Source organism: Sardina pilchardus, chromosome 14 (assembly GCF_963854185.1).
Source record: "Sardina pilchardus chromosome 14, fSarPil1.1, whole genome shotgun sequence".
Lineage (NCBI taxonomy): Eukaryota > Metazoa > Chordata > Actinopteri > Clupeiformes > Clupeidae > Sardina > Sardina pilchardus.
Genome location: NC_085007.1, coordinates 16,952,395 through 16,979,215, shown reverse-complemented (window position 1 = coordinate 16,979,215; position 26,821 = coordinate 16,952,395). Strand labels below are relative to the sequence as shown.

At 44.1% G+C, this 26,821-nt stretch overlaps 1 protein-coding gene across 2 annotated transcripts; it reads right to left on the bottom strand.

Moving 5' to 3' along the window:
* Window positions 1–1,271: 1,271 nt before the first annotated feature.
* chd1 (chromodomain helicase DNA binding protein 1) lies at window positions 1,272–26,821 on the bottom strand. Of its 2 annotated transcripts, none has more exons than XM_062553769.1 (37): window positions 26,507–26,821; window positions 24,396–24,516; window positions 23,488–23,674; window positions 23,230–23,364; window positions 23,002–23,057; window positions 22,550–22,708; window positions 21,875–22,143; window positions 21,413–21,638; window positions 21,029–21,129; window positions 20,564–20,742; window positions 20,228–20,349; window positions 19,554–19,770; window positions 18,832–18,921; window positions 18,489–18,679; window positions 16,469–16,657; window positions 15,961–16,123; window positions 15,501–15,653; window positions 15,277–15,348; window positions 13,559–13,708; window positions 13,201–13,349; window positions 12,003–12,099; window positions 11,617–11,712; window positions 10,594–10,770; window positions 9,366–9,526; window positions 9,203–9,244; window positions 8,911–9,044; window positions 7,931–8,069; window positions 7,553–7,703; window positions 7,079–7,201; window positions 6,625–6,768; window positions 5,878–6,162; window positions 5,341–5,475; window positions 4,435–4,613; window positions 4,069–4,168; window positions 3,832–3,883; window positions 3,335–3,614; window positions 1,272–2,887 (listed from the first exon to the last, which is right to left on the bottom strand). In XM_062553769.1, exons 2-37 carry the CDS (start codon window positions 24,446–24,448, stop codon window positions 2,539–2,541), a joined length of 5,505 nt encoding a protein of 1,834 aa, XP_062409753.1. In that variant the 5' UTR covers window positions 24,449–24,516; window positions 26,507–26,821; the 3' UTR covers window positions 1,272–2,538. The 2 variants fall into 2 exon arrangements, with proteins under 2 accessions (XP_062409753.1, XP_062409754.1); XM_062553770.1 differs by lacking the exon at window positions 26,507–26,821 and adding an exon at window positions 24,969–25,018.

Sequence of the window (26,821 nt, the reverse complement as noted above, 5' to 3'; positions counted from 1 at the left end):
CCAGTGTTGTTCTAAAATGCAACGTTGTTCTCGGTTTGAGTCTTGTGTTTTTTAAGTCAAGAGTTTGGATCAACATTTCACTTGATATACGCACTTAATATCGGTCACAGGATTGTGTCTATTGCTTTGTTAGATGTGACGAACTGGTCCACGTGTTCAACATCCGCTGTGCAGTGTACTGTTGTGATGGCAACAGAGGTTTTCAGTGGACTTCTGATTGGTGAAGGAAGTCTCTCTGTTGTCTCTTTTGCAAGTGTATTCTTGTGTGTGACCCCGGAAGAAGTGCTTGTACCCTCATTTGTCAAACAAATGAAGGGGTGTGTCTTCGGGAGACACTACATCTGGTGAATGCTGCTCATTCAAATTACTGGAGCAGAAGCTCCCTATATTCTACAATGAATTTAAGGGTTTTTAAAACAGTAGTGTACATGTGCAATGAAGTAGTGTAATTCTTACATCTTCTGACTTCTACTACTTTTAACAGCAATCTACAATGTTTTGCTGTGTTTTTTTAAAAAGATCTGTGCCTGACACCAACTTGCTGTAAAAACTTGACACACACAAACACAACAACGGGACTACACTTCCACTTTCATTGTGAGAATGAATAAGTTACAACAGTCATGACATCCCATTTTGCCAAGCATCGGGAAACATTTGCTGAAAACATAAAAAAGATTCAAAATGTCAATTTTGCCATCATAGAAGTCAAATGATCATATCAAAACCACAAGATTTTTTTCACAGGAGAAATGTCAACACTTTCTTGCAGCCACCGACATGTTCTAAAGGGCAAAAATACTGTTGTCCAGTCATCCACACAGATGGGTGGTGATGAACAGAATCATGGCATGCCAGCTGTCACCTAAATGATTGGCCATGTGTTCATGAAATGTTCCCTGAGTTTTGCCAGAAAGGTTTACACACGGTCTACTTTCTTTTATCTATACCTGGCAACAATCCCATAGGGAAACATTCTAAAGTGGAATTTTCGTACACAACTCCAGATTACAAGTGAGAACAGTGATTCGAGTTTAATGACTTTATAAACAATTATATAAAACAATATCTTTTAAAAATCCATGCATTTTTCAGTGTAAATTCAATTTGAAATATAGAGAAAATCTATATACATCAGTGTGTACTGTAACAGCATTTGACTTGCTTGGGCCGTTTGCCAGAAATACACTTGGGCTGCATAGATTTTACATTATTGCCTACAATTATGTATAAAAAAAGGAAGGAAAACAAAAAAAGAAGGAAAAGGAAAGTCCATAAAAATGTTCTAGTTTATTTCAGATCATATAAGTGCCTCTATCTACGATAGACCCCTTACACTTTATCACATGATGCTTTAAAACGTGAGGTTTGCCATCTGTTTACTGACATATATTCACAACTCAGAATTATCCAAAGACTAGACGTTAAAAAAAAAAGAACCCCCAGAGGCATACACAAATGGAATAGACCACCCCTCCCACCCCGCCAGTTCCCGAGTTACATTCTAAATAGAATATTTACCATTAACTGTCATAACAAGAACTTGATCATTAATTCTTACAGTTGACAAAAAGCCTGAGTTGATGGGGAAAAAGTAGAGTCAAAACAACAACAAACTGAAAAAAGCCTGAGAGAAAAAAGCCCATTTGATTTTACTTTTATACAATAATTTACAGTAGTACAATTTGTGTGAAAAGGGACATTTCTCAGATGTGCACTAAAAAAAATCCAGGTTATTTTACATTTGAAACAGAAATTAAATATTTCAAGCATGATGCAAAAAAAAAAAAAAAAAAAAAAAAACGAAGAAGAATCATCGGCAAGGTGGTCACAGGAAACACTGTAAACGAGGTACTTTGGAAGGTGAACCCAAGTCCTTCAGACTGCTTTCGAAAAAAGACGATTCAAATCCACACTTAGCAAGTTAGCATGATAACAGGACGATACTTTGCGCTACTTTTTCAACTGTGTTTGAACACTTCTTAAATAAGCCACGAACCACATTGACTTAGTGATGAGCCAATGCCAGGATCCAGTGTTGGTTGATGGGACGTGGGTAGCACTCAGGTCATTTTCTGTCCAAGTTTTAAATTTTTTTTAAAAAAAAAGGAGGAAAAAAAGAAAAAGTTCATTTATAAAAATAATAATTAAAAAAGGGAAAAATTATGCCGCAGCCTTTGCGAAACAGTGCAGCATTGCTCTTAAATACAAAAATATGTCTGTGCCCTCCCTACCCGCCCCCCCATGCATCCAAAACCCCGTCACTCCTCGGATACCGAGACACCCGTCAGATAGATAGAGAGAGAGAGAAAGGAAAAAGAAAGAGAGGGAGAGAGAAAGAAAGAGAGAGAGAGAGAGAGAAGGCGTCCACACTGACCCCATAGAGACGCAGTGTGTGCATGATACAGCGTTTGGACAGTCCCATAAGGCATTTCCTGTGTTTCAGTTGTGTCTATGGCTGAGTGAGTCTGCAGCGAGTTTGTTCGTTCGTTCGATCAATCGTTCGTTTTTTTTAAACCCTCTCACAGGTGGCATTCGTTATGTCTTGCGGCTGCTCCAGATCTGCTCGGGCGTGCTCTTGTGGTCGGACGAATACTCGAACGGCGAGCGGTGACCCATGGGCGAGCGCGACTCATACGGGGAGCGCTGGTCGCGGGGCGACCGGGGCCCGCTGCCCGATGCCCTGTGGTCCGACTGCCAGTCCGAGTGGTAGCGGTAGTCGCGGGACGACTTGTGGTGGCTGCTGTAGTCCGAGCCCGAGTGGCGGTCGGACCGGTGGTCTGAATGTCGGTGGTCGGAGTGCCGGTCCTTGGAGCTGCTCTCTGCCCGATGGTCTCGACTCGAGCGGTGGTCGTCTAACTTCCTGTGCTTGCTGTCGCTGTAGTATCTGAGGGAGATGAATGTGAATAGTTCAGCTGCCAGCAGCTACTTCGTGCTAATTTAAAATGGCTGATACTTGTACAACACTCATCCCACTCATCCCTGTGTCAGAGCAACACCACAATGGGCAGTAGACATATTTGAAGCATGTAAATGACTCAGCTTGAGTGAAACTGACTATTAAAAAGAAGTTGTGGCACACCGTACCATACGTTGCGTTATAATAAGAGAAGTGTAAAAAGGGTCGGAAAAAAGAAACCCACTTATAACCACTGAAACACATTGTGTCAGTGAAATAGATGGCGTAATATTTCATTTCCACTTCATGTTAATAGTCAACTAGACCTTAGAAAGGAAGCAGTGCCACATGCCCCTCACATTCAAAACAGGAAGTCTAGATTCATCAGTGTGGTGCCATGAAGCCATATGTTACACAGACAATTCAGTAGTGTACCTGCTGTCCTGTCGATCTGATCTGTACTGGTCTCGATCTCGATCTCTGTCTCTATCTCGGTCCCGGTCCCTGTCCCGGAGGTCTTTGCCGTTGCTGAAGGAGGAGTAGGGCCTCTTGCGGGTGTCGCTGCCCTTCCTGTACGACTCGTTGCCGTGCCGCGGCTCCTTGCTCTGCTCGCTGCCGCTGTGGTAGCGCGTCGACGACGAGTGGTGGCGGTCTGAGCTGTAGCTGTCCCTGCTGCTGTCGTCCTGGTGCGAGTTGTCCTTTAACCTTTCAATGTCTGATGGAGATGAGTGCAATCAGTTTTTAGTAAAATGTGAACTGCACATAGCATTAGGGATTTTAATAAATTAATTAATTGGATGGATTTTATCACTAGGAATTACAACTAATGTTTAACGATACAACAGAGTGTGTGAACATTTGTAAACGTCTACAACCTTTTCATAGTGAAAGAGCTTGGCTTGAACATAGAAAGACACACAAGACGGCATTACCTGAGTGTTTAAAGCTTTGAGTATTTACAGTGCTAGTGTTCTGGTCCGCTGCCTACAACAAAAACAAGACAGTCGTTAACAGTGTAATAGTAGTATAATTGTAGCATTATCTTGGACTAATGGATTTTTATGGCTTTATGGTATTTTACTGTACTTTACGGTATTTTTATGGCTTTTACAGTATTGAATACAGGCTTTAGTTTTGAGGGCCAACCAATATAGGGAATGGAAACTGACCTGAGCATTCTCCTGTCTTTTCTTTATGGCATGCTTATATAATTTATGCAATTTTCTTGCATCAAATTCAGTGAACTTTGACACAAATATCCAGAGGTTTCTGTAATGAAAAGATCCACATTTAGCCAAGGACATTCCATAGGGACATTACCTGGGAATATGGGTTCAACATAATAATGTACATCATGTCCCTGCTGCCATCAAGTTCAGCACAGATTTATTCATTTAAATCAAGCAAATAAATGAATAATTTCACTATACATTAAGTTCATTATACAAATAGTCACAAATGAATAATTATATGCAGCTGAATGTCTATGGTAAAATGAACGCCTGACAGGATTGTCACATGAGTCAGCAACATACTTCCTCCACTGCTTGATCTGCTCTGGGTTGGTGTACTCCTTCAGACACTCGGTGATGTGGTCTCCGATCTTGATGAGGCACTGGCGGGTGTGTTCCAGTTGCTCACGCTCGGACAGGCCCTTCTCCGGCCGGTCCAGCTGCTTCAAGGCTGCCTTCACCGGCCGCATGCGCTCCTTACACTGTGGCATATTCGGACATGCATACGTCAGTCAGGGTAGACTGACCAGGAATGACAACATCCTCATGGATCGGCCAGAGATAAGACAGGTTCTCATCGACTTAAGCCGCATTCACATATGTCGCTACTCAAACTGTCAATGGAATGTGAATGTGTTCTAGCGGAATGTGGCCAGGACAGGCGATGCGATGTGGGCGGGTACGGAGATAAAATAATTTTAACTTTCAGCGATGCGAGTGAAGCAAGTACCAAATCAGAATGAAGAATAGAGAGAGGATTGACAGTTCCCTCGGACATGTTTGCAGTGGGAAGTAAACTAGCGGGGAGCCACGGCAACCAACACCAGCAGACTCATTCTCATTTTCATTTTCTGCCAGCGAGTAGAATTTCGGCGAGAAGCGAGGAGCGATGGGCGAGTAGCGACGTATGTGAATGCGGCTTTAGAGGTAAAAAGGAATCTCTCTCTACTAGCTGTTCACATTGCGTTGCAAAACATAAACGGCTAACAGATCAAAAATCATCTCAGAAACCAGTCATGCCACCACAACTAATCTTACATCAAGACACCATAGCTCTCTTTCTTGTCTGCCAAGATACTTAATCTTGTCAAGTCAGAGCAATCTCACTTGTCTCAACTTTTTTCCCCCTCCTCTTGATATGACAGAATTTAATTTGACTTTTGCAGTGTAAAAAAATTAAATAAAAATAAAAATAAAACAATATCTCACCACACTGAAGGTCTTCTGGTCCAGCTCCTCTGACTCCTCTGAGATGGGAACATTCTCTCCCCCTGAAGCGATGTGGACCGGCGTGTCCGCCTTCTTCCCTCCCTTCTCCCGAACCTCGGCTTTCACCTCCACCATCTGCCAATCAGTCAGAGCGTCAGACACTTGACTTTGCCGACACGGAAAACTTGCTCAACCGTATGTCAGACATGCACATCAGCCACAGGCTTCTTGCACCTTCCAGACTAAATCATCTGTCAATCATGTCAGTGAGTGTGCTGTAGAGATATCAGTGAGACAGTGAATTTCCGTCCGCAGAGTATCACTTCAGCTGTCAATTCTGTGGTCAAGAGGCAAACATCCAAAAAAAAAAAAAAAAAATGAAAGATAAATAAATAAATAATAATCCGATTGTTGCTTAGCTACCTGACTTACATAAGTGCATTGCCTTTTGAGAATACCCATGCATTCTAAGCATGTCCAGAATACAGCTTAAAGAACACTGAGAACGCCAGTGCGGTTCCCCTGGAGGTTTCCTACCTTCTCCACCGGTGGCTCCTCTACCCGAGTCACAGGCTCTGGGGGCTTGGCCTCCTTCTTCTCCTTGGTTTCCCTCTTCTCTTTGCCGTCGCGACCATCCTCTTTCTTCTCCTTCTTCACCTCTTTCTTCACCTCCCTCTCCTTCTCTTTCTCTTTCTCCTCGGGCTCTTTGGGGGTGAGGGGCTCAGGCTCAGAGTCCTCTTCCTCCTCCTCCTCTTCCTCCTGCTTGACGACCACAGGTTCCGCCCGTCCCCTTCTGGTGGGAGGTTTCACCGGGGCCACTTCCTGTAGAGGTGAGGGGAAATGAGGTCAGGATTCAAATTCAAAAACAGTCAAAAACTGACTGCTCTGAGAACAGCTGTGCACATCTCATCACATCTCCTCAATGAGTTAGAAGACTCTTATCATTAATACCTTATGGGGAACCTACTAAAATGCAAGTTACAGTCCCACTCCCACTAATAATACATTTAGTTATAGTTTAATTTACAAAACGCTTTTGCACACCTCTTTTGTAGGGACAGGTGCGTCGGAATAGGTTACATAGTTAAACTTGTGAAAGAAAATCCCGCACACTGTCCATTTCGCATGCGTATTTATTTACAACGTTTCGGTCATAGAGCTTCCTCAGGTGAATTACAGTTACAATTTAATGCCATATCAGAACAGAGAACTCATGGTGTGCATCTTCTCTATTCGATTGGAGTCCACGGCTTGAGTCCATCTCAACTTTTGATCCCAACGTACCCTTTCTTCCTCCTTGTCCTCCTCCTCCTCTGAGCTCTTGTCCGAGGGAGGCGCTGAGGACATGCTGTTCACCGCCTCGTCCACCTTTGCTGGCTTCACATTTTTGTTCTTCTTGCCCCTGGGTTTCCTCTTCCGAGAGTTGGCCTTTTAAAAACACACAAGCAGGCCGTTTACAGGGAGATCAAGTCTTTTGGCAATCTGACACACCAGATTATCAAGGCTTTCTTGATCAGGCACGGCTCAACTCAACTGAAGAATGCAAACAAACAAACAAAACAAGCATCTGAAATGCTCAGACTGAGCAAGTTACAAGTGTAAATCCAGGAAGCACCTGTTTGCAGAGGCACCACCGTTTTCATCGCATGTTGCTATTCTACGGTAGACTCGGCAGCACAAATGGCACCCTTACCAGGTCGACAGACCACAGCGGGCCCAAGTGTGTGCAGATGCTTACCGTGCCCGCTTGCCGCTGCGCCTCCTTCTTGGCCAGGTCTTTGCTCAGTAATTTGATGAGGTAGTCCGCTCTCGTCTGGAGCTGTTTGGCCTGGGGCTTCTTGTCGGGGTCGTCAGGCAACAACTGCTCGGGGGCAAAAACACACGTCAAGCGTCAAGTCAAGTCTAGCTCCGGTCCAGTTTATTTTTACACACGGGGAGTGTACACACAATCTCTCTGCTGTGGGAATCTCTGCCTCCTCAGTGTCTGTGGCTATTACAAGGCCTAGCGGTTAGTATGAATGGGGTGGGGTTTGGACTGACCAACACAAAGATTGTTTTGGTTGTGTGGGAATGACAGCAATGGGATGCCATAAGTGATGAATTTGGCAAGCACCATTAGGCAAGCACAAAACAGCTTTGCGAAGACATTAACATTCAAGTACTAAAAGTGCTTCATGCCTGGGGGCTAGGGATGTTGTGGTCCATGGTTTACCTTATGAGTCAGGTTGAGGTCTGGGTCCATTTTGATCATCTCCCAGCTCCCATAGCCATACTCATAGATACCAATGAGCAAACTGGCATCATCTTCTTTGCCCCATTCAATGTCAAAGTGAGCTGCCTTTGAATGGCAAGGTAATTTATACCTGAAGCAAACAAAAAAACAGAAAAGGCTGTAACATGCAAACACTGATATTGTCAAATACCAGACACTTATGCTCTACATAAGCCTTCAATCATGGGCTTAGGACATGCACACTGTTTTCCAACACCACAATACTGCCTCTATCTATGCCAAATCGGTAAGCTTCACTGCAGGATTCAACTGAGGTCAAAAGCAACTGAGGATGAGGAGGTGAGGGGGTGTCCGCACCTTTTCCTCTCCTCCGGGTCTGCGGGGATGGCCTTGTGGAGGGGAGCCAGCTCCTCTTCGTGGGAGATGACCAGCTTGGCGTTCACCTGGACCCCGGAGATTCGGAACGTGGGCCCCTTCACTTTCCCCCGCCTGCCTCCTGCGGTCAAACAACAGACAAGCGACAAGACTCGTTGGAAAGGAGAAGTTGGTTTGTGTCAATTCTAGAGTCTAGAGTGTGACTTCCCAGTTACACAGCATGAAGCAAGAAGAAAAATGCAGTACTGAGTCTAATTTATTCCCAGTTTGGCTAGTGTGTTGAGTTAACCACTCTGTTAGGACAGACCTTGCATCATGTAAGTAAAAGACATTGCAAAAGCAGACAGGTGAAGGAAGGAAAGGGGGGGGGGGGGGGATCAAACCCCAATCATTGTTGAGATCAACCACACAGACAGCCTGAGAAAATGAGTCTGTGCTGCACATTCTCTAAGTCAAGCACACGTGTTCCTACTTTAACATACTTGAGATTGTGTATCCATTTAACCCTGACACTCAAGTGCCCTTCACATTGAAATCTGTAACAATAGCAAGCTGCTTGAAAACAGGCTCCAGCAGTTAAATAGGTAAAGTGAGCTAGCCCTGCAAATGTTAAAATAACCAAGATCAGAAGTCATCAGTCAGAAGATCTAGACACACTTATTCCTGTTTTGGGAGAGATGCCAAATGAAGGCATACATGAAATATACCCCTGGCCAGTACATCCTAAAGAAACCAATGATCCAACCTTACATCACATTAACTGAACCAGCAAGGAAATAATGAAGCAGGAGAGAATATTTGAAGCCCTTGTGATCACAGCCTATTGAGAACACCGGTTTTATCTTCATAAACACATGATACATTACATCTTCATTGTGAGCGCTGGTAGCTGTGAAAGGCTGTTATGTCGTTGTGAGAGATTAAGGTGTGTACTGTTGTGTGATGTGCGAGTGATCCGCTACCTGAGGTCTTCTCTGGACCACAGGGGTTCTCCCTCAGCGTCCTCACGCAGCCGTTGTGCACCGTCTCCGCCAGTCGCCTCAGGTCGTGCTCCGACTTGTCCACCAGCTCTGCGTCTCGCGCAATCGCGTCTAACCTGGTGGGGTCATCGTCAGAGGGGTGAGTGATTTCGCAATGACTTGATTTTTAGAATGCTTTTAAAAGGATTTAAAAGTTACATTTAGTCAAAGTTGAATGGATTTAAATTGAAGGATTTTTGTAATGGTAAAGATAAAGAAAGAGGAGAGCTGTTACCTTTCCAGAGGGCCGCCAAATTTTTTGTAGCTCTTGATGAATCTGAAGGAGGAAAGTATGTTTTAAACATTGTGAGGCCTCTCATACGGGACTTATGCAACTGGAGGATATGCTGGTATCATAGGATAGGCTGCACATTTTAGCACCAGAGTATCGTTCTCACCTTCGAATTTCAGCGTCTGTGAAGCCTTTGATGTTCTCTCGTGGGATGGTCCGAGGCCTGCCGCGTTTCTTGGGCCTCTTGCGGTCCGACACGGAGTCGCTGTCTGAGCCCGAGTACCTCCGATTCCGGCTGCGCCGGCCCTCGTTCCCGTTAAAGCTTATCTGCAAATGCCGGACCCGCAAACATCGGTCAGTCAAATGTAAATAACAACAAACAAACAAACGACCGCCGACTGCAACACTGGCACGACGCTCTAACGCCCAAAGTGGAAATGTTATGTGTGGCGAAATACAGGGATCACAATGTGCTGAGAGCGTGCCACGCTAAAGGTCAACTGTTTTTAGAAAAAAGGTTCCAGGGCAGCCAAGGCACTATTTGGAGACATTAAAAACAAACATGGGGTCTAAAAGGGGGACAAGAACAGGTCTGAGAGACACTTCCGCTGGGTAACAGCTCAAGATGAAGGAATAAATATTATTCAGAATAGATCAACATGAAAAAATATCTACCAGGCAGGTCCTATTGAATCATTCAGCACATATTCAAAGAAGCTAGGCCATCTCTTCTCAGTCCCTGCAGTTTGTGCTTACAGAACCAATCAATTATACGATAGGATGACCTCATCATAATGCAGAAAGAACTAAATAGCAGTATTGCCAAGGGACCCATTACAAGGCCTCAATCTCATCTGATTTCAACCGTCTCCACACAAAAGGCTTGGCAGTTCAGAGGGTTTCACGTACACAAGACTAATCAGCATGTAATTGCCAGAGGCACTCTAACCTGTATGAAATGCAAGAACTCTGACACAGCATGAAAACAGTGAGTGTCAGAATGCACTTCAACCAGTTCACACAAATCCCTTGGTGGTATTGTTGGTATCTGTGTTGTCGTTTCATAATAATCCCAGAGCTGGCTAACAATTAGTCGTGTCAACACACAGATGCAATGTTTCTACTTGCTATTCAACCTGAGCTAAAATTACTAGAGTGCAGATACGTTGCATGGCCATGCAAACTGTATGGCATGTTGCACATTTTCACATCACAAAAACATTGACCAGTGAAGAAAGTACCTCCCTGACAGATCAATTAGATCAAGTCCCTTGCTTGTGTCACATTCTAACATTCCAGGCGAGCTCTAGAACATTTTGTGAATGCTCTTCTAGAACATTCAGTGAATGCTCTTCTAGAACATTCCATGCGGTTACTACTGCTGCTGCGCTCACCTGCTTGGCACAATTCCTCATGCGCGGCAGCAGGTAGATCTCCTCCAGCTCCTTCTGGCGCTCCTCCTCCTCAAGGCGCCGCCGCTGCTCCTCGGGGATGATGTCGTCCCAGTTCCTGTGACCCCGCTCCGGGTCCATGTCCATCTCCTCTTCATCCATCATGGAGAAGTTCGCCACCTACAGGACACAGTTGGAAGTGAACATGCGCATGAGTCCAGATTGGGTGGGTGGGTGGCACTTTATTCGGAAAGCCCGTCATAAACCATCAACAAGCCACCTGTTAAGAGGCTGCTGACAATGAGCAGTACAAAAAAGCCATTGTTGTAAGGGCTAAGTATAGGGTTTGTTGACACTTCAGTTGGTTTGCAGGTTGTTGAGAATTAGGCTTTGTTAAAGCCTTACTGACATGTGAAATGGTCGTTTATGGTCCCTTAAGGGACAGTCAACAAACTGTGGCTGTAGCAAATTTTCAACAGAGCAATTCTAGCATTTTACCTCCCTATGAGTCATGCCAGTTTTCATTTCTCCAATAACGACTCTGATGCATTTCCTTTACTGGTTTTGCTCATGAGTAACATTTTTTTAAATGGGAAAAAAAAAAAAAAAAAAAAAATCTGGGAACCAGACTAATCGTGTTCATCATGTAAACGCAATGACCAGCTGTAGTGTGGAAATGCCAAATGCTGAAAAGCCCCATGATGACAATCAGATGACATTTTATTGTTTGGTGGGCCTAACCATTTGGTTTACACACAATTCATCTGTGTCTATTGGAATGCGCCTCCACTTTACATTGAAGACAAATCCATAGCAACAATGATAAGCTGATATTATTTCAATACAATGCTACATAGTCAAAGAATACAAAAAGTGATCCTTTCTAATACACAGCAGTAAATGAAGGACATCTAAAACCAAGTAAGGAGGCAAATAATGCAGAATTTCAAAGGGGCTTAGAAATGTAATCAGAACCACGTGTCAGAGCCCATGTGCAGAACAGAGAAACAAGGACAAAGAAAATACCTTGAACTGAGACAGGAGCTCTTCTCCTATACTGGACTGGCCAGGGTCATTCTCCCTGGTCTCTGCTCTCTTCAGGATCTCCTCAATATCCATATCCTGCCACACACACACGCAAAGATGTTAAGGACTAAAGCACACATCATCACTGTATATTTGTATTGGACAAAATATAGACTGTAAGAGGGGTCAGTAAGAAACCCAAATTCTTAAGTCACACATCAACTTGAATGAGGCTTCTTGGTCAAACAAGAGTCTCCCGAAAAGGTTCACTAATATGTACTGCTTTTTGGCAGCAAATTATTCAATAGCCTCAATTTAAAATTCAACCACGATTACATATAAAGTGTACAACTCCGGCCAGGTAGACGTCCGGTTGCTGGACTGACCTGTGGCTCCTGCTCCTCCCCCTCGGGCTCCTTGAAGAGCTCCTCGGCGCCAAACTTGAGGATGGCCGACAGCTCCTCCTTGTTGAACGGGGTGGAACTGCAAGGCGAGAGGGAAAAATTCAAACCGAGAGGCAGAGGAGACCCAATTGCATTCTTGGGATGTTTCGTTTGTGGAGTGCGGTGGCGAGGGTTAAGAGGCAAATACCTCGGACCTCGATAGTATGAGACACTCAATTTCAAAACAATCAACCGTGCGACTGTGAAAAAGGCACAGGGATCGAGACCAAAACAAAGGAAATGCAATCAGTGTGTAAATTTGCCATTTCCTAGCCAACCAAGGCAAACCGTAAACTCTGTGCATATATGTTCGCTCTTGCACAATCCACCTCAAGGCATACTTGAGAGCCAGTAAGGAAAGGACTGGCAACATGTTCACAATTTTTACATACCCATAAAACACCTAATTAACTCCAGATGTGGGCCTTGTTCTTGAGGAACTGCCTTTTTCCCTTTACACCCTACAGTCTCGCGCCCCCTCTTCTCTTGTCTAGTGCGGCGTCACCGCCTTACAAGCCCACAAAGGAGTAGATGCAAATGAATTAAGGCTCTATCTTCTGTCTGTGAGTAAATACAGGCCTATGTTTTTTATCAGTGATCATCTCAAATCAAATGTTTTGACTCTGACAGTGCCAGATGGTTGCTGTTTGCTTTGCAAATCTCAGATTGTGGTAGCGCTGGAAGGTCAATGCTGTGACCAGCAACCTCAACGTGAAAGCAAGAAAAATCACTTTTAAAGGAACTGAAAGGAGGATAGACAACAAAATGTATCCATCACGACATCACAACACTGACCCTGAAACAGCCTGCTAAGTACAGCTTGCCCAAAAAAGAAAGTATACCTGCCATTCATTCTTTCAATTACTATCAAAAACGTCTGTAGTTGAGACAAAACTAGCCTTGCCATGATCAAGCTCGGAATAACAACGTCAGTAAACAAGCATATCTGAACCCTATAATTTCCCAACTATTAGCCACAGCTTACACACTGATTTTGCTCAATTTCTTCAGGTTAATAAATACACAGTGGCAGTTAATATGTTTTTGCTCTTTTTAACTTGCATAAAACACTCTGTTCTGCGGCTTATACACAATGCGGCTAATACACAGGAAATTACTGTACAAAGACCCGGAGTCTTACGTGGAGGGAGCGGCGCCCGTATGTAGAACAGTCTTGCCAGTGGTGTCCATTCTCTGGATGACCAGGTGGTCCAACACCATCTTCTTTTTGGCCCGCTCGATGATCTCTTCCTCCACTGACCCTTTGGTCACCAGCCGGTAGATGTTCACCTAGACGCAACAGGGAAAGGTGATCGGGTGAGGACAACGGATTACTCATAGCTATGCTTTGGCTTTATTGGACACAGCATTGCTAGTCCACTACAGGTCTCTAAGCAGAGGAAGGAAATACAACAGTGTACTTGAATTTGTTAACGTGTTTTGATAAATGAATAAATCTTTGTTATTAAGCAGTGAGGCTGGGGACAGGGTGGGTGTACCTGTCTCTTTTGACCGATCCTGTGAGCTCTGGCCTGAGCCTGCAAGTCATTCTGGGGGTTCCAGTCCGAGTCGAAGATCACCACTGTGTCTGCAGATGCCAGGTTGATACCCAGACCTCCAGCTCGCGTGGACAGCAAGAAACAGAAATCCTGTGAACGGACGAAATACATTGATTATAGAGCTGAAAGGAAGTCCAAGTGAACATTCATGCAAAAACGCCATTCTTGAGATATTGCGGTCACAAAAAAAGGGACTTTCATGGTTATAGTGACCTTGAACTTTGACCTGCAAAATCAAATCAGTTCATCTTTAAGTCTAATTTACCTTTTGTAGATTTGAAGCATGTGCCTTGAGGCATTCTTGAGATATTGCGTTTACGAGATCAGGATGGACAGACATACAGGCATAATAATGCCTTCAGCCTATCTGACGCAGAGGCATAAATAAAACTAGACAAATATGCATTAGAGATGCACCGATTGCAGTTTTTTGGCCGATTCCGATTTCCGATTTTTCATAGAATTTGACCTGCCGATACCGATTTTAGCCGATTCCGATTGGCATCTTCTAACCACTTTACAGCACACAAAAAGAGTTATTTTCTATCCTTTCTTTAATACAACATGTTAATATAAAAATGTAATCAACTTCTCAATGGCTGGTAAAAAAAATGTGAATAGACAGATTCTTCTTCAAGTCTTCTTCACCTGCAGTATTCCCAGTGTGGGACATTCATTTCACACACTACTAATAGAAATGCACTGTAGGACTACTATTTTTTTCTTCTCACATACCATATCCAACTGTAAATATCTTTAGAATACTGATAAGTGTATAACTGGAAAGTTTGGTGTAGGCTATAGGTGCTACATAGGCTGAGATGTTGGAAAATTACAAAAAACTAATTTTGAGATAACAGCCTTGAAACACAGCCAATGGCATGCATACTCAGTCTACTACACTCTTCTTTGAACTTTCGCGATTGCTTGCGGATACAAAGGAAGTGTCCATATTTGGATGGCATAACGTCATGAAACACAGCTTTCCAACGACACCACACATGATATGTTTTGTATCACGGTCGCGGTAGTGTATGAAGACATGTTAGAATGCTTACTTTTGGCGAATTTAGAAGAAATATACAGGCGTGAGTAGACAAAAGGTAATGAAATAAACCTCTAAATGTGTAAATCGGACTTTGTTGTTGTAGCCTATTAGTGTGAAAGAATACATGCTAAGGTGGCAAACCGAAGCAAAACGATGTTTATTCCTGCCGTGGCTATGTTGCTGCTTGTTGACAGCGCTTGTGGTTCAGCTGTGAGCACGCAATTAGCGGCAAGGACGGGCGGTGATGTGCGCTGTTTACGTAACCTGAAGTGACAGCTTAGTAAATTCCACGCAATATGGCAAAGCACAGCGTTCGCTGCATAGACAAACTCAGCATTAGCGCTTTATCCAGCCCTTTGGCGCTGGATAAAGCGCTGATTTGGCACTGTTAGCCTTTGCTAGCTTCATCAAACTTTGCTAACTCAGCTGTGTAATGTTGTTACAAGTAGGTGCGAGTGCATTTGACCGGCATAAAATCGGCATGTCTCAGACTGACCGGCCGGTCGCCGGTCGTGGCCGATCACGTGAAAATCGGCCGATTCTGATCGGCGGCCGATCGATCGGTGCATCTCTAATATGCATAAAATAAATAAGTAACAGATTTGGTTACCTCAGAGCCCTCTGCGTTGAAATGATCCAGTGCCTGCCTTCTCATCTCGCCTTTGATGGAGCCATCTAACCGCTGCAGAGAAAGCACATGATCACCAATGAGGAGCACCCTACAAGGGCCTGGGCATGGATCACATAATGGGGGTAGGTGCTGGCACCCATCCATATTTATTATGAGAACCAAAGAAACACACAACAACCAACTGGGCACAGTGCGACACAAACCTGGAAGAGGAACTGCCGGCTCTTCAGGTACTCGGCCAGAATGTCCAGCATCCTGACCATCTGAGAGAAGATGAGCACGCGGTGACCTTGCTCCTTCAGCCGAACCAGCAGCTTGTCCAGCAACACCAGCTTCCCACTGCTACGGATCAAGTGCTACACACACACACACACACACAGGGGGAGAAATAAGCTCCACACCGGAAAAGTCCCATTCTGAAAACGTATTTTTCTTGACCATGTCTGTTTACATTTTCTTTTACATTACAAAATCATGCAAAGTCAATGAATTGTGAAAGTGAATGAATGAATGAATGAATGAATGAATGCTGAAAGATAACGATGGTTTTCACATCAGTATCAAATCAGAGATGGTATCTTCTCCATGCTTTAGGCACACACTGGGAACGTGTCAGTCAGTGAGGGAAGCTCCAAGCTTGAGGACGAAGAACTGCTGGGTTACCTGCAGCGCCTCTTGTCTGCTGTAGAACTCGTTGTCCTCTGGCGGCTTGATGAGGTAGCAGTGGTTACAGCACTTCTTAAGCTCCATCATGATGTTGAGAAAGCCTGACGTGCTGCCCTTTGTGCCTTTGCTAAGAGCTTTGTAGTTTCTGGTTAAAATCCACCTACGGAAGCCAAAACAAGCAATTAGGCCCTCATCTAAACCCCTGTGGTACGACCTTGCCTCCTATAACTTAAACAAAATATATCCATTGCAGAGCTCATTCATAACTATGATGTCTTTTAATACATCCAAACTTGTTTTCCCAAGACTCATGAACCAAAATAAATGATCAGGCCCTATGACGTCTTAATTCCAATATGAGCAAACACATTTTTTCCAAGACCTATGATGCCTTTTTATTGAATAATTTTACTATTTCTTCCAACGCTGCCAGTCTACACAAGACAGATGGGGACAGACTGGGCCTAAAACAGGGCCGAGCTCTCGGTCTCCTCGCGGCTCTTACTTGTAGTACTGCTTCTGAATGGCGCTCATCTCCACCCGGAGGATCTGCTCCACCTTGGCGGGCAGCGACTTCTCCACGTCCTTCTTGACGCGCCGCAGCAGGAAGGGCTCCAGCTCCTTGTGGAGGCTGGCGTAGCCGGAGTCGCGGCCCATCCCGTGCTCGTCCTCGAACAGCTCCCATGAGTGAAACCTGACACCGCGCGGAGGGACATCGAGCAAAAGCCACAACCACGCTTTAGAAGGTCATCCAGTGATAAGACGCGAAACCTTACCAGTGACACCAATCTCAGCAAGAACAATCGAGCAAGGTTATATGTGGTGTGGCATTTCTGACAAGAACATAATATAGTGGGCAAACCACTGTGGGAAGAGTTACATTTTAACCTTAAATGTAACCAAATGAGAAAAATGGCACATTTAATCAGGTCTTGACAATCACAATTTATCGTTCATATAATTCCTATATTGAAATCAGAGAATCAAGTAGGGCATCAAAGGATCAAAATGGTAAGCAGCCAAAGAGAATTGTTGATAACAGAACAAGTGACTGTAAAATAAAGAATCTTTGGCGGCACGAGATTAACACGTTTATAAAGAATGAACATGTTATGCTTGGTCGTTGAAGGGACACTTCACCGATTAGCATTAAAGGTAGGGTATGGAATGAGCTTTTTTGGTCATTTTTGCAAAATCACTTGAAATCCTATTCCTAACCCACTTACAGCCACTGAGTTGGAAGTACTGAAATGGAAATTAAACATGTCAATCATCTGCAGAACGGGCAGGGCTCGAAAAACTCCAACCAATAGAATTCCAAACCCCATACCATCATTTCACAGCTCATTTGTCAATCTAACGGTCTTCCTCTTCCTCCTCCCCCTCCCCCTCCCCCTCCCCCCCGCACGCGCGACCCGATTGTGCACATAGCACGAAAGCTGTTGACCGCGAGTCAGTGCTGAAAGTGAAACGAAACTAACTAGGCCTGCTACACGTCCCACAATGTTCCCCTCAAATTGTATGTGTCACTTCATTTCTATACATAGTAAGGCAGCGGATACCTACGGAAACTCAATCACCCACGCAATAAATAAGCTATGTAGCAAAAATTACATTTTACCGTGACTCGAAGAGTGTTGTAAACATGAAATCGAAACTTAACCGCTTGGAGCTACAGTGGAATAGGCGAACCAGCGGGCCAGCACTAAACTCGGATATTTCAGAAGATAAACGCCCTGGTAAGAACCAAACCAGATTCTGTTCAAATATACACACCTATGGCTACTGAAAGATGTAAGGAAGCCTATATCAAATGTTATTTTGGTGTATTAAAATGCATCGTTGTTTTAGAATTTACGAATGAAAGGGCTGGTAGACTAAGGTGCTTTTACCATAATGGCTATAAAATCATCTACCTTGTCTGATTTGTGGAACTATTACCTACAACCCTTTGGAGGTGAATAAAGAATGTAATTGGGGAAGTTGATGTGGGCGATTGTATGGAGGCTAGAGCTCATAGTGCTGTAGACGCCAGGCTGGCATTTCATTTCGCTCTCGCGCGTAATTTTCGTTGGTGCATGGAGGGCGGGACTTGAGGTTGTATGTATTCAAAATCTGCCGGCCGTTTTGCGAATTCCGTACCCAACCTTTAAGCTTTGTATCTTTAGAAAACCAGTCATGTTTTTGAATGGTCATGCATCATTCCCTCAGTTTGCCTTGAAATGGGAGAAATACAGATTTCAATGAAACCCATGAATAGGACTTCCTGCTTTCAATGATGTAAAATGAAGATTTTTATCATTGAAAGCAGGAAGTCCAACATTGAAATCCGTATTTCTCCCATCTCAAGGCAAACTGAGAGAATGATGCACGACCATTCAAAAACATGACTGGTTTTCTAAAGACACAAAGCTTAATGCTAATCGGTAAAGGGTCCCTTTAATCGCATCGCGACTAACACATCAACGCTGACAGCCCTAATAAGGAGACATTAGTGAATGAAGTGTGTATGGGTAGGGGCCTACTTTTCTGGCATGATGAAGTGCAGTAGCGACCAGAGCTCCTTGAGGGAGTTCTGCAGCGGCGTCCCTGTGATGAGGAGCCTGTGGTTGGAGCGGAAGTCCATCATCGTCTTGTAGAGGAGCGAGTCGTCGTTCTTCAGCCGGTGGGCCTCGTCCACGCCGATGAAGGCCCAACTCACGTTGCCCAGGAATGACTGATGCGAAACAAAAAGGCATTGTTCAAAAGTGTCTGAGAAGTCACTTGGCGTTGGCCAACTGCCAGGTAATATGCAACTCATCTATACATATCTTCAAGTGAGAAACTCTCAGTAGAAGAGTGCAGTAATGACGACTAATAGGGACGCACCTTATCTTTCAAGAGAATCTCATAAGTGGTGAGCAATATGTTGAGCTTCAGACGCTTGTTCTGAACGTGCATCCACTCATGCGTTCGGATCTGAAAATGAGAAAAATAACACGTAGTGTTAACACTGTTCCAACTCCTCAAAGTAAACAATGCACAACTGTTCACAGCAGAGCAACAAGCGCATCTGGCATATTGCAATGTTTGGTTCCCTGGCTCAAATATTTTCCCTTATCGATTGTTTTTCATGGTGCCACCAGAGGTGAACATATTTGATGTGGGACATGGAAGTTTGCCCAGAGGCTGCATCAACCATCTGGGTTTGCAGGTTAGCAAAGCACATGAACAGGAGGACCAGCTAATGAGGGAGAATGAATTCAAATCATCTGGCCACATTCATGCAGGAAAGCAAACAACAGAGCCTCTCTTCACTTCCTCAACCGGAATGTTGCTACTGAGGACCCAAATGTCACATCTAGATTAATAAAAACAACAACAACAAAAACAGGTGCTACTGGGTACAACCACGCTCACTTTTTTGGTGTCGCATTTCCTGTCTAATTTTGTGTCCAACTGCTGTTGATGTTGCACCTCTTCCCAATCTAAAGCTAAATCTTGCCCTCAGTGACCCTAAGGTTTTAGAGTTCATAAATAAAAATAAAATAAAATAATAATTAAAAAAAGCTATTGTGTGCAACCGCACACAGACTGGTTTTGCATCCTACCATGTTCCTGCTGGTGATGTCGCCCAGGTAGACGACCACGTTCATCTGCGGGGCCCAGAGCTGGATCTCGCGCTGCCAGGAGGTGAGGGTGGACAGGGGCACCACCAGCAGGAAGGGCCCGTACAGCTGGTGCTCGTGGAACATGTAGTTGAGGAAGGAGATGGTCTGGATGGTCTTCCCCAGCCCCATCTCGTCTGCCAGGATACAGCTGTTCCCTCTGCGGATAGGGGCAAGCCATGTTACAGAACTGACTACACTGCATTACGTTCATTAATGTAATGTCCTACACGCTACATTATAATACAATAAAATACAATACAATACAATACAATAAATGTTCTGAAAATGGTGCAATTACATCCAGATCACTATTCCAAAAATGGGCATTATCTCTTATTTCACTTTGTTCCACTTATTAGTAATTATATGCAACCCCGCGTTTTCACAGCAAATTCGACGTGTGAACCTTGCGGCAAACCAACTGTACAGGATGCTGATTCATCGTAAAGGGCGTCTGGTGACAAGTGTGAGCAAACCACAGCACTTCCATTACTATATACACCAGGGGCTGACAATTCTGACAAGAGATTGTTTCTCCAAGTGTTCTGTTAAGACAGTTACGCGGCTGACAAATACTGTGGCGGCAAATTCAGCTCAATCCAATCTCAACTTACTTGCACCAGGAATGAGCCATCCAGTTTAAGCCGTCCAGCTGGTAGTCTCGCAGCTCTAGGCCCTCTGTGATATAGAGGGGCTGCTTTTTCATGGGCAAAAACCTTGGCCTCTGCTTCAAAACCTAGAAAACAGACAAACTGCATCACTACTTGTGCACATCTCTGTCAGAAATTAACATGGCTTATTCCCTTCCCTTTTCTTCAGCTGTATTACCGTAATTTCCCAACTATTAGCCATGCCTCATACATATAGGATTAATATGTTTTTTTATTTTTTCATTTTATTTATGATGAGTACCGTAGTGGGACTAAAAAGTTGCTTGGACATGCTGATACCTTGCAGTCTCTGTAAGGAATGGTCTTGCTGTGGTTGCGGCACATGTAATCATCAATGCACTTCTGGAACTTTCTGCCGATGAGGGCACCATCTTCCCAGCTGCACTCGGAGTAAGGAAGCCCCTGCCACTTACACAGGTAGTCAGGATAACCTGCTGCCGACTTCTGGTTTGAGTGGCCTGTTGGTCCCAATGCATAAGACATCTCATTAGCGTAATTTCCCAACTATTAGCTGCGGCTTATATATCGATTTTTAAAAATGTCTTCAGCTATGAGGTTAAAATGCACAAGGCCAATTAATATGGTTTTCTTTCTTTTAACTTGCATAAAACACTGTCCTGCAGCTTATACATAATGCGGCTAATACACAGGATACTACTATACACTGCACATGTAAGGCTTAAAAAATGTGATTTCTGACTACTGAATGTGTGTATTTCTGAATATACTTTCTGTAAGCCTCACCAATAATTCTCTCCACAAGCTGGTACTGGGAGTGCAAGTCATCCATAAGCTCTTGCTGACAGTTGAAGTACTCAACATCCTCTGGTGATGCTGCTTTTAGCCTGAAGTGAAATAAAAAAAAAAAATGCAATTCATTCAAACAACGACAGCACATTCATTCAAACAACGACAGCACATTCATTCAAACATCGCCAGATAACGACATGTTTAGCATTTAACAAGGCACGCATTCCATGACTTCCTGTTAATTTGACTGTGTACATCTTTGGGCAATGTGAATGGCAACCAGTTCAGAAGCTTTGACAAAAACAACTACACCTACACCTAACTGAAGCCAACCCCCACACTGCGCTACATCAAGAGAAATAAAACCTTGAGACTCACCACTTCCTCTCCTCTGACTTCTTCTTCTTGAAGTTGTCCAGCTTCTTCATGCCCTTGACGTTCTGCAGCTTGAGAGTGTCCTCGGTCTCCCAGGTGTTGTGAATGTGGGACCAGCCCTTCCACTTGATCAGGTACTGGACGTCTCCCGCCTCCTTGTGGGGGTTGAAGGTCCCGTTGGGGTCTCCGTCTGCCTCAACGGCATACACTGTAGTGGTGGCTCCCGTGGCTGCAAATAAACAAATACACAAACAAACAAACAAAGCTATGGTGAGAGATCACAAATATGAGTGAGTGTGTTTGTGTGTGTGTGTGCGCATTTAAGCAGAGCCAGATTTTAAAAACAAAACAAATTATTTATTCAATCGAATTAATTTCTATACAGTATTCTTGATATAACAAACGGTGGTCCATAATTACACCGACAAGGAAGAGCTCGTTCACCCCACTCTTGTAATTGCTCACCTCCTTTCCTGGCAACTCTCGTGTCCATCACTCGCTCCAGCGTCTCAAACTCGTCCTCCTCCGGCTGCGGCACGTCCTCGCCGGTCACCTCCACCAGGTCGTCCGAGTCGGTCTTGAGCTCGTCGTCCTCCTTGTAGCTCACGTTGACCGTGGCCTGCCGCCGCGGGCCGGCCAGCGCCTTCTTGTCATAGTCGTCCTCGTCCGAGGAGGAGCCCCCTGGCGGCTTCTTCTTCTGCGCTTTACTCTTTTTGCCATTCCTGGCATTGGCCCTGGGTAGACAAAAGAGTTTGGGTGTGAAAAAAGAAGAAGAAGAAGAAGAAGAAGAAGAAAAAAATGAAGCGCATGTTTTTTTCTCTCTTTCTTTCTACTTAATGGCCTATTCTGGCACTCCAGACAGAGAGGAAATTCAATCAGCGGTCAATCACAGAGGGGCATTACACTCGGATGAATTTAAGGGTGCTATATCTGCGTTTCTGCTGAAAACAGCTCTCGGCTCTGCAGCCGATTTCACAGTCATGCAGTCTGAGGGAATATAACGAGGGACAGGCCCGACGCTTCACAAGCTATTCTGGCAGAGGTAGATTAGCACATGTGCTGAAGATAAAGTCGTCAATTCAATCATAATAACAATAGATTTGCTACTCAGCATAAAGAGCGAAGAGCTCAGAAACTCACTTGGTGGGTGGCTTTCGGCTCTTGACTTTGTGACTAGGTTCGTAGTCTGATGCGGAGGCGTCGCTGTTTTCTTCCTGCTGCTCGCGAGAGGAATCAGAACCAGAGTTGCTGCCAGAATCGGACCCTGACCCGGAATCTGAATCCGAGCCTGAACCAGACCTGCATACAGAAATTGTGCAAAACCACAGCAGTTGTAACATACAACTCCATCCTCCTGCCTATCTGGACTGAACTGTAGACCTGATCATCATGCAGCATCGGTCTCAACTGCCCTGTTTGACTCATCTGAAGAAAACAGAATAGGCGGCACACAATAATGAACATTCACCAGAAGTTTCTGAACAATGACTTTTTCTTCTTCTTTTTTTTTTACAGCAACAGGAAGTGACTCCTGGTTGACTCGCTTGTAGCTTCAGGTGGCTAATTGCGCATCTCAGTGGCAGTGAACTCACCCTTTGCTTTTTTCTCTCGACGAATCATCATCCGAGTCATCGCTGCTGGAAGAGTCCTAAAAACAACAGAAGCAGTTTTGAACACTCTGAAAAATGCTTGTGTCAACTTGGTCTGTCCAGCACTTTGATAGCATTCCACCACAGGTACAACTTCTGACAAGCAAATCAGCTTACCCATTCAAGTGTTTTAAAATAAGCAACACATCTTAAAAGACAGGGTAATGTTACCTCATCCGAGCTGTTCGAAGAGCTCTGCTGCTGCTGCTGCTGTTGCTGCTGCTGTTGCTGTTGCTGCTGAAGCTGCTGTTTCCTGAGCATGGCTGACCTTTGCACTGCCAGGATACTGGGGTTTGACTTCCAAAACTGTGACGAAGCAAAATAAATAAGTTTATCAAATACCTCAATGTGATTCTAAGTCTTAAAGCTACAATTCTGTCACAAATCAATATGCAGCTATAAGATAGGTTAACACAGTTGTGTTTTTACCTCTGCCCCATCAATCTTTGCCGGTTCAGTTTTCTTGGACTTCTCCGAGTCTGAATCGGACTGGCTGCCGGAGTCAGAGCCACTTCCTGAGTCGCTGCTCCCTGATTGGCTGCTGCTGGAGCTACTGCTGCTGGAGCTGGAGCCGGAGCCAGAGCCCGATCCGGATCCGGACTCATCATCAGAGTTACTGCAACACACAGCCAGGACACATCAGTGGACAATGCAATATCATAACAATACAAGCAAAACAAAAACAATAACACTGTTTGGCCAGGGAGCATTTGCCTGCAAATCAAATCAACCAACCAGTGGTGTCTAGTGGAATTACTGAAGTTCTAAAGTTGTCAACACAGGATGAAAACAATGTCGCACACAGAAATGTGCAGGTCCACTCGAACAATATGGCAGAGTAGAAAGACAACAGCAAGTTACAAGAGCACAAGAATGTTCACCAGCAAAATGAATCAGTCTGACTATGCACCTCTGGAGGTGATAGGCTAAACCCTCCATGGTGTGATCAAGTTAATGTGATGACTGGCACAGAGGTACTGGGATGCTCGTGTCAATCACAGTCTGCAACATCCTTCAGCACAGCACTTAGACAGACCGCAGGGCTTTTTTTTTTGGTGGGAGGGGATGGGGGGGCTTACAGGAAATCGTGAAAACAATTATATAACTTTCAAGATGCCAAGAGTATTAAATATTCTGGCAAGCTAAATTATACTACAGACGCTGAACTATCTATTCTCACTCCAAGTTGTGTCTTTTGGTTTCAGATTACACAAGTCACTCATTCTTATAGTGAGTCGAGTGTTACTTATCCAGGCTCCAACACTCAAGTTAGGTTAAAGAGCAGGTAAAACACCCCATCCACATTGAAATGCTTGCACTAAGATGTAGGTACTAACCTTGACTCTCCACTGCTGTTGCTCACACTTTCGTCTTCGCTGCGTCCCTCCATATTGGGGTCTCCAAAGACGGCCTCAGAAATATGGTCTCGTCCAGTACACCAATTGCTGGGTAGTTTACCTGCAAGAAAAACAGCTATGAGCTTCAATGTGTCTTATCTGCAGGAGTCTTATCTGCAACACCTCTAGTGTTACAACACAGATGAGAATCTAAAGAACATGTGCATTTTGTTCGTCAATAAGGACCAGGTAAACTGTTTACCTTTGGGATAGTGTTGACATGCCTATTAAATCCTGCACTGAAAATCTGCAGCCCAACATCCCTTCAAGATTACACATAACTGTCACTGTAAAAAAAAGGTACACATACAGTGTAGTGCTTCTAAAAATAATCTTATCAAATCAAGTCAATCAAATAATCTAGTAGCAGTGAAAAAAAATCTGTGAAAAAAAAACTATTTTCTGCATTTTAGGCAGAACAAAAAAGCAGTAAAGTATAATGTTACATCAGCTAATTAGTAATGTTATGTTTAGTTAAACTAAACTGGTTACATTAACGTGTAGGCTACTCACTGTAATAATCCAGTTTAGACCAAAATGACAGCGACAGCAGCGTGGCCCGAGTTTCCAAAAAATATGCTATTAAATGAAAGGAATTGAACCTAAATGACTACCTTGGAGTTTATTTTGCAATAACAGACCTGCAGATCTGTACAATACCCAAAATAACATGCTGGTCTAGAACCCAATGAATTGCCCTCACGGCATGACCCGTTTCATAAAATAAACAGTGACAAACAAACACGCGATTTCATAATTTCCACCCACGATTAGTCGAACTATTAAGAACTGTAACCGTGGACTTTCTTTTCGGGATGTTTTCTTAAAAACAACTATCAACTCAATCAGTCCGCCGTCATATGTGCTTCAATGAAATAAAAACCAAGCAACATCGCGTTAGACCGCAAAGGCCTCTTGCACCAGGCCTGAGAAGCAATAGGGCTCTAGCGGACTCTCCTGGACAATGCCCCCAAGACGAGAACGTGAGTAGGAGGCAATAGAGCACCGACTCTGAGGACGTCCTTTAATCGCAAACCATTCGCAGTTAGCAATAAAATGACGATACGAGAGCCGCGCACACCTTGTAAAAGACTATATAATCGCCAAACTTTGTCAACTGTTAAGCAAGAGGAAGATTTCCAATAGACCCTGAGAGGCGTATTTCGCGCTATATTTCAAATGTAAGTTAGCTTGTAACGCAAGCTAACGTAACCATCCACCAAATGATTGAAATTGTGTCTTTACTTTCTGAGCGAAAAGTTGCTAAGTAGCTAACTATCCAGCTAGGAAGGGAATGCTAGGTAGCCAGCATCACAGCTCATGAGAAGCATGCTTGCTAGCCAACTTCAACTAACAACCTATTCTCCACTCTTCCCAGTGTTTTGCAAAACAGACTAAATAGCCTCATATAAGGAGGAGGGAAGGGTTATTTCTTGCAATGCCGTTGTAATGTCAAGTTTAATTGATCATAAGCGCACATCTTCACGCGGTCATATGATTTAGCAGGCTATTGGCTAATATTTAGCTAGTTAGCGAGATCAAGCAAACCAGGTCACGGCGTGAAATGAAGGACTGTTAGCAGGCTAGCATACGATAGCATTGGACAACGCCACTAAGAATTCACTACTGTGGCTATTTAGCTGTAGCTGGCTAACTTGATATCAAAGTGAAAGTTAACAAACCAACTGTGGACAGGTTTGCTGATGTTACTATTTATCATAAAATCACTGAAGTCCACATAATATGTACTACACTTATCGAGATCTCAATATCAACACATCAGCTTTGCTGAATCCCGCACTGCACTATGAGCTTCGTAGCCACCAATGCTAGTAAACGTTAGCAAGCGTTACCACCAGGCGAATAGTTGTTTTCATCCGTCGTTACTTCCCAAAATGTAACTAAAAAGCATCTGCTTTGCACTAGTTACATTATAACCGGGCGAAGATCTTAACAGTTAATGATAAACACTGAACAGAGACACCGCAACGCTAATCCAATGCATAACGCATCATACTTCAGCCTTGTTTTGCTTTTGATAGTAACGTTACCTCACTCAAGCGAGGGTCCACTCCGTCTCCGCGTCCGACGCCGAGGTCCTTTTTTCTATTTTCTTGAGCTAGCAGCTAACGGTTGCTAGCTCGCTAGCTTGCTCCCAGGGAGAGCAACCCAGCGGTCCTTCACAATATCAAGCCAAGCTCCCTTGGTTTCTTCTTTCAAACGAGGAACTTTGTCTTCCCTTAAACCTTCCAAGTGGTAATTGGTAGTTTATCGCTGAACAGTACTAACTGTTGAAGATTGCAGGCATTTTAGCTATGGGTCCTTCGACAGCCGGCCTCCGCCATGACGCCGTCGAGCTCATACAC

What these genes read in the sequence shown, in the direction of transcription:
- chd1 (XM_062553769.1), bottom strand. Translation starts at nt 24,448, where the DNA reads ATGGAGGGACGCAGCGAAGACGAAAGTGTGAGCAACAGCAGTGGAGAG. An exon ending in AACAGCAGTGGAGAGTCAAG is followed by an intron (nt 23,675 to 24,395) that starts GTTAGTACCTAC and finishes TGTGTGTTGCAG; the next exon opens with TAACTCTGATGATGAGTCCG. An exon ending in ACATCACCAGCAGGAACATG is followed by an intron (nt 18,922 to 19,553) that starts GTAGGATGCAAA and finishes TCTCATTTTCAG; the next exon opens with ATCCGAACGCATGAGTGGAT.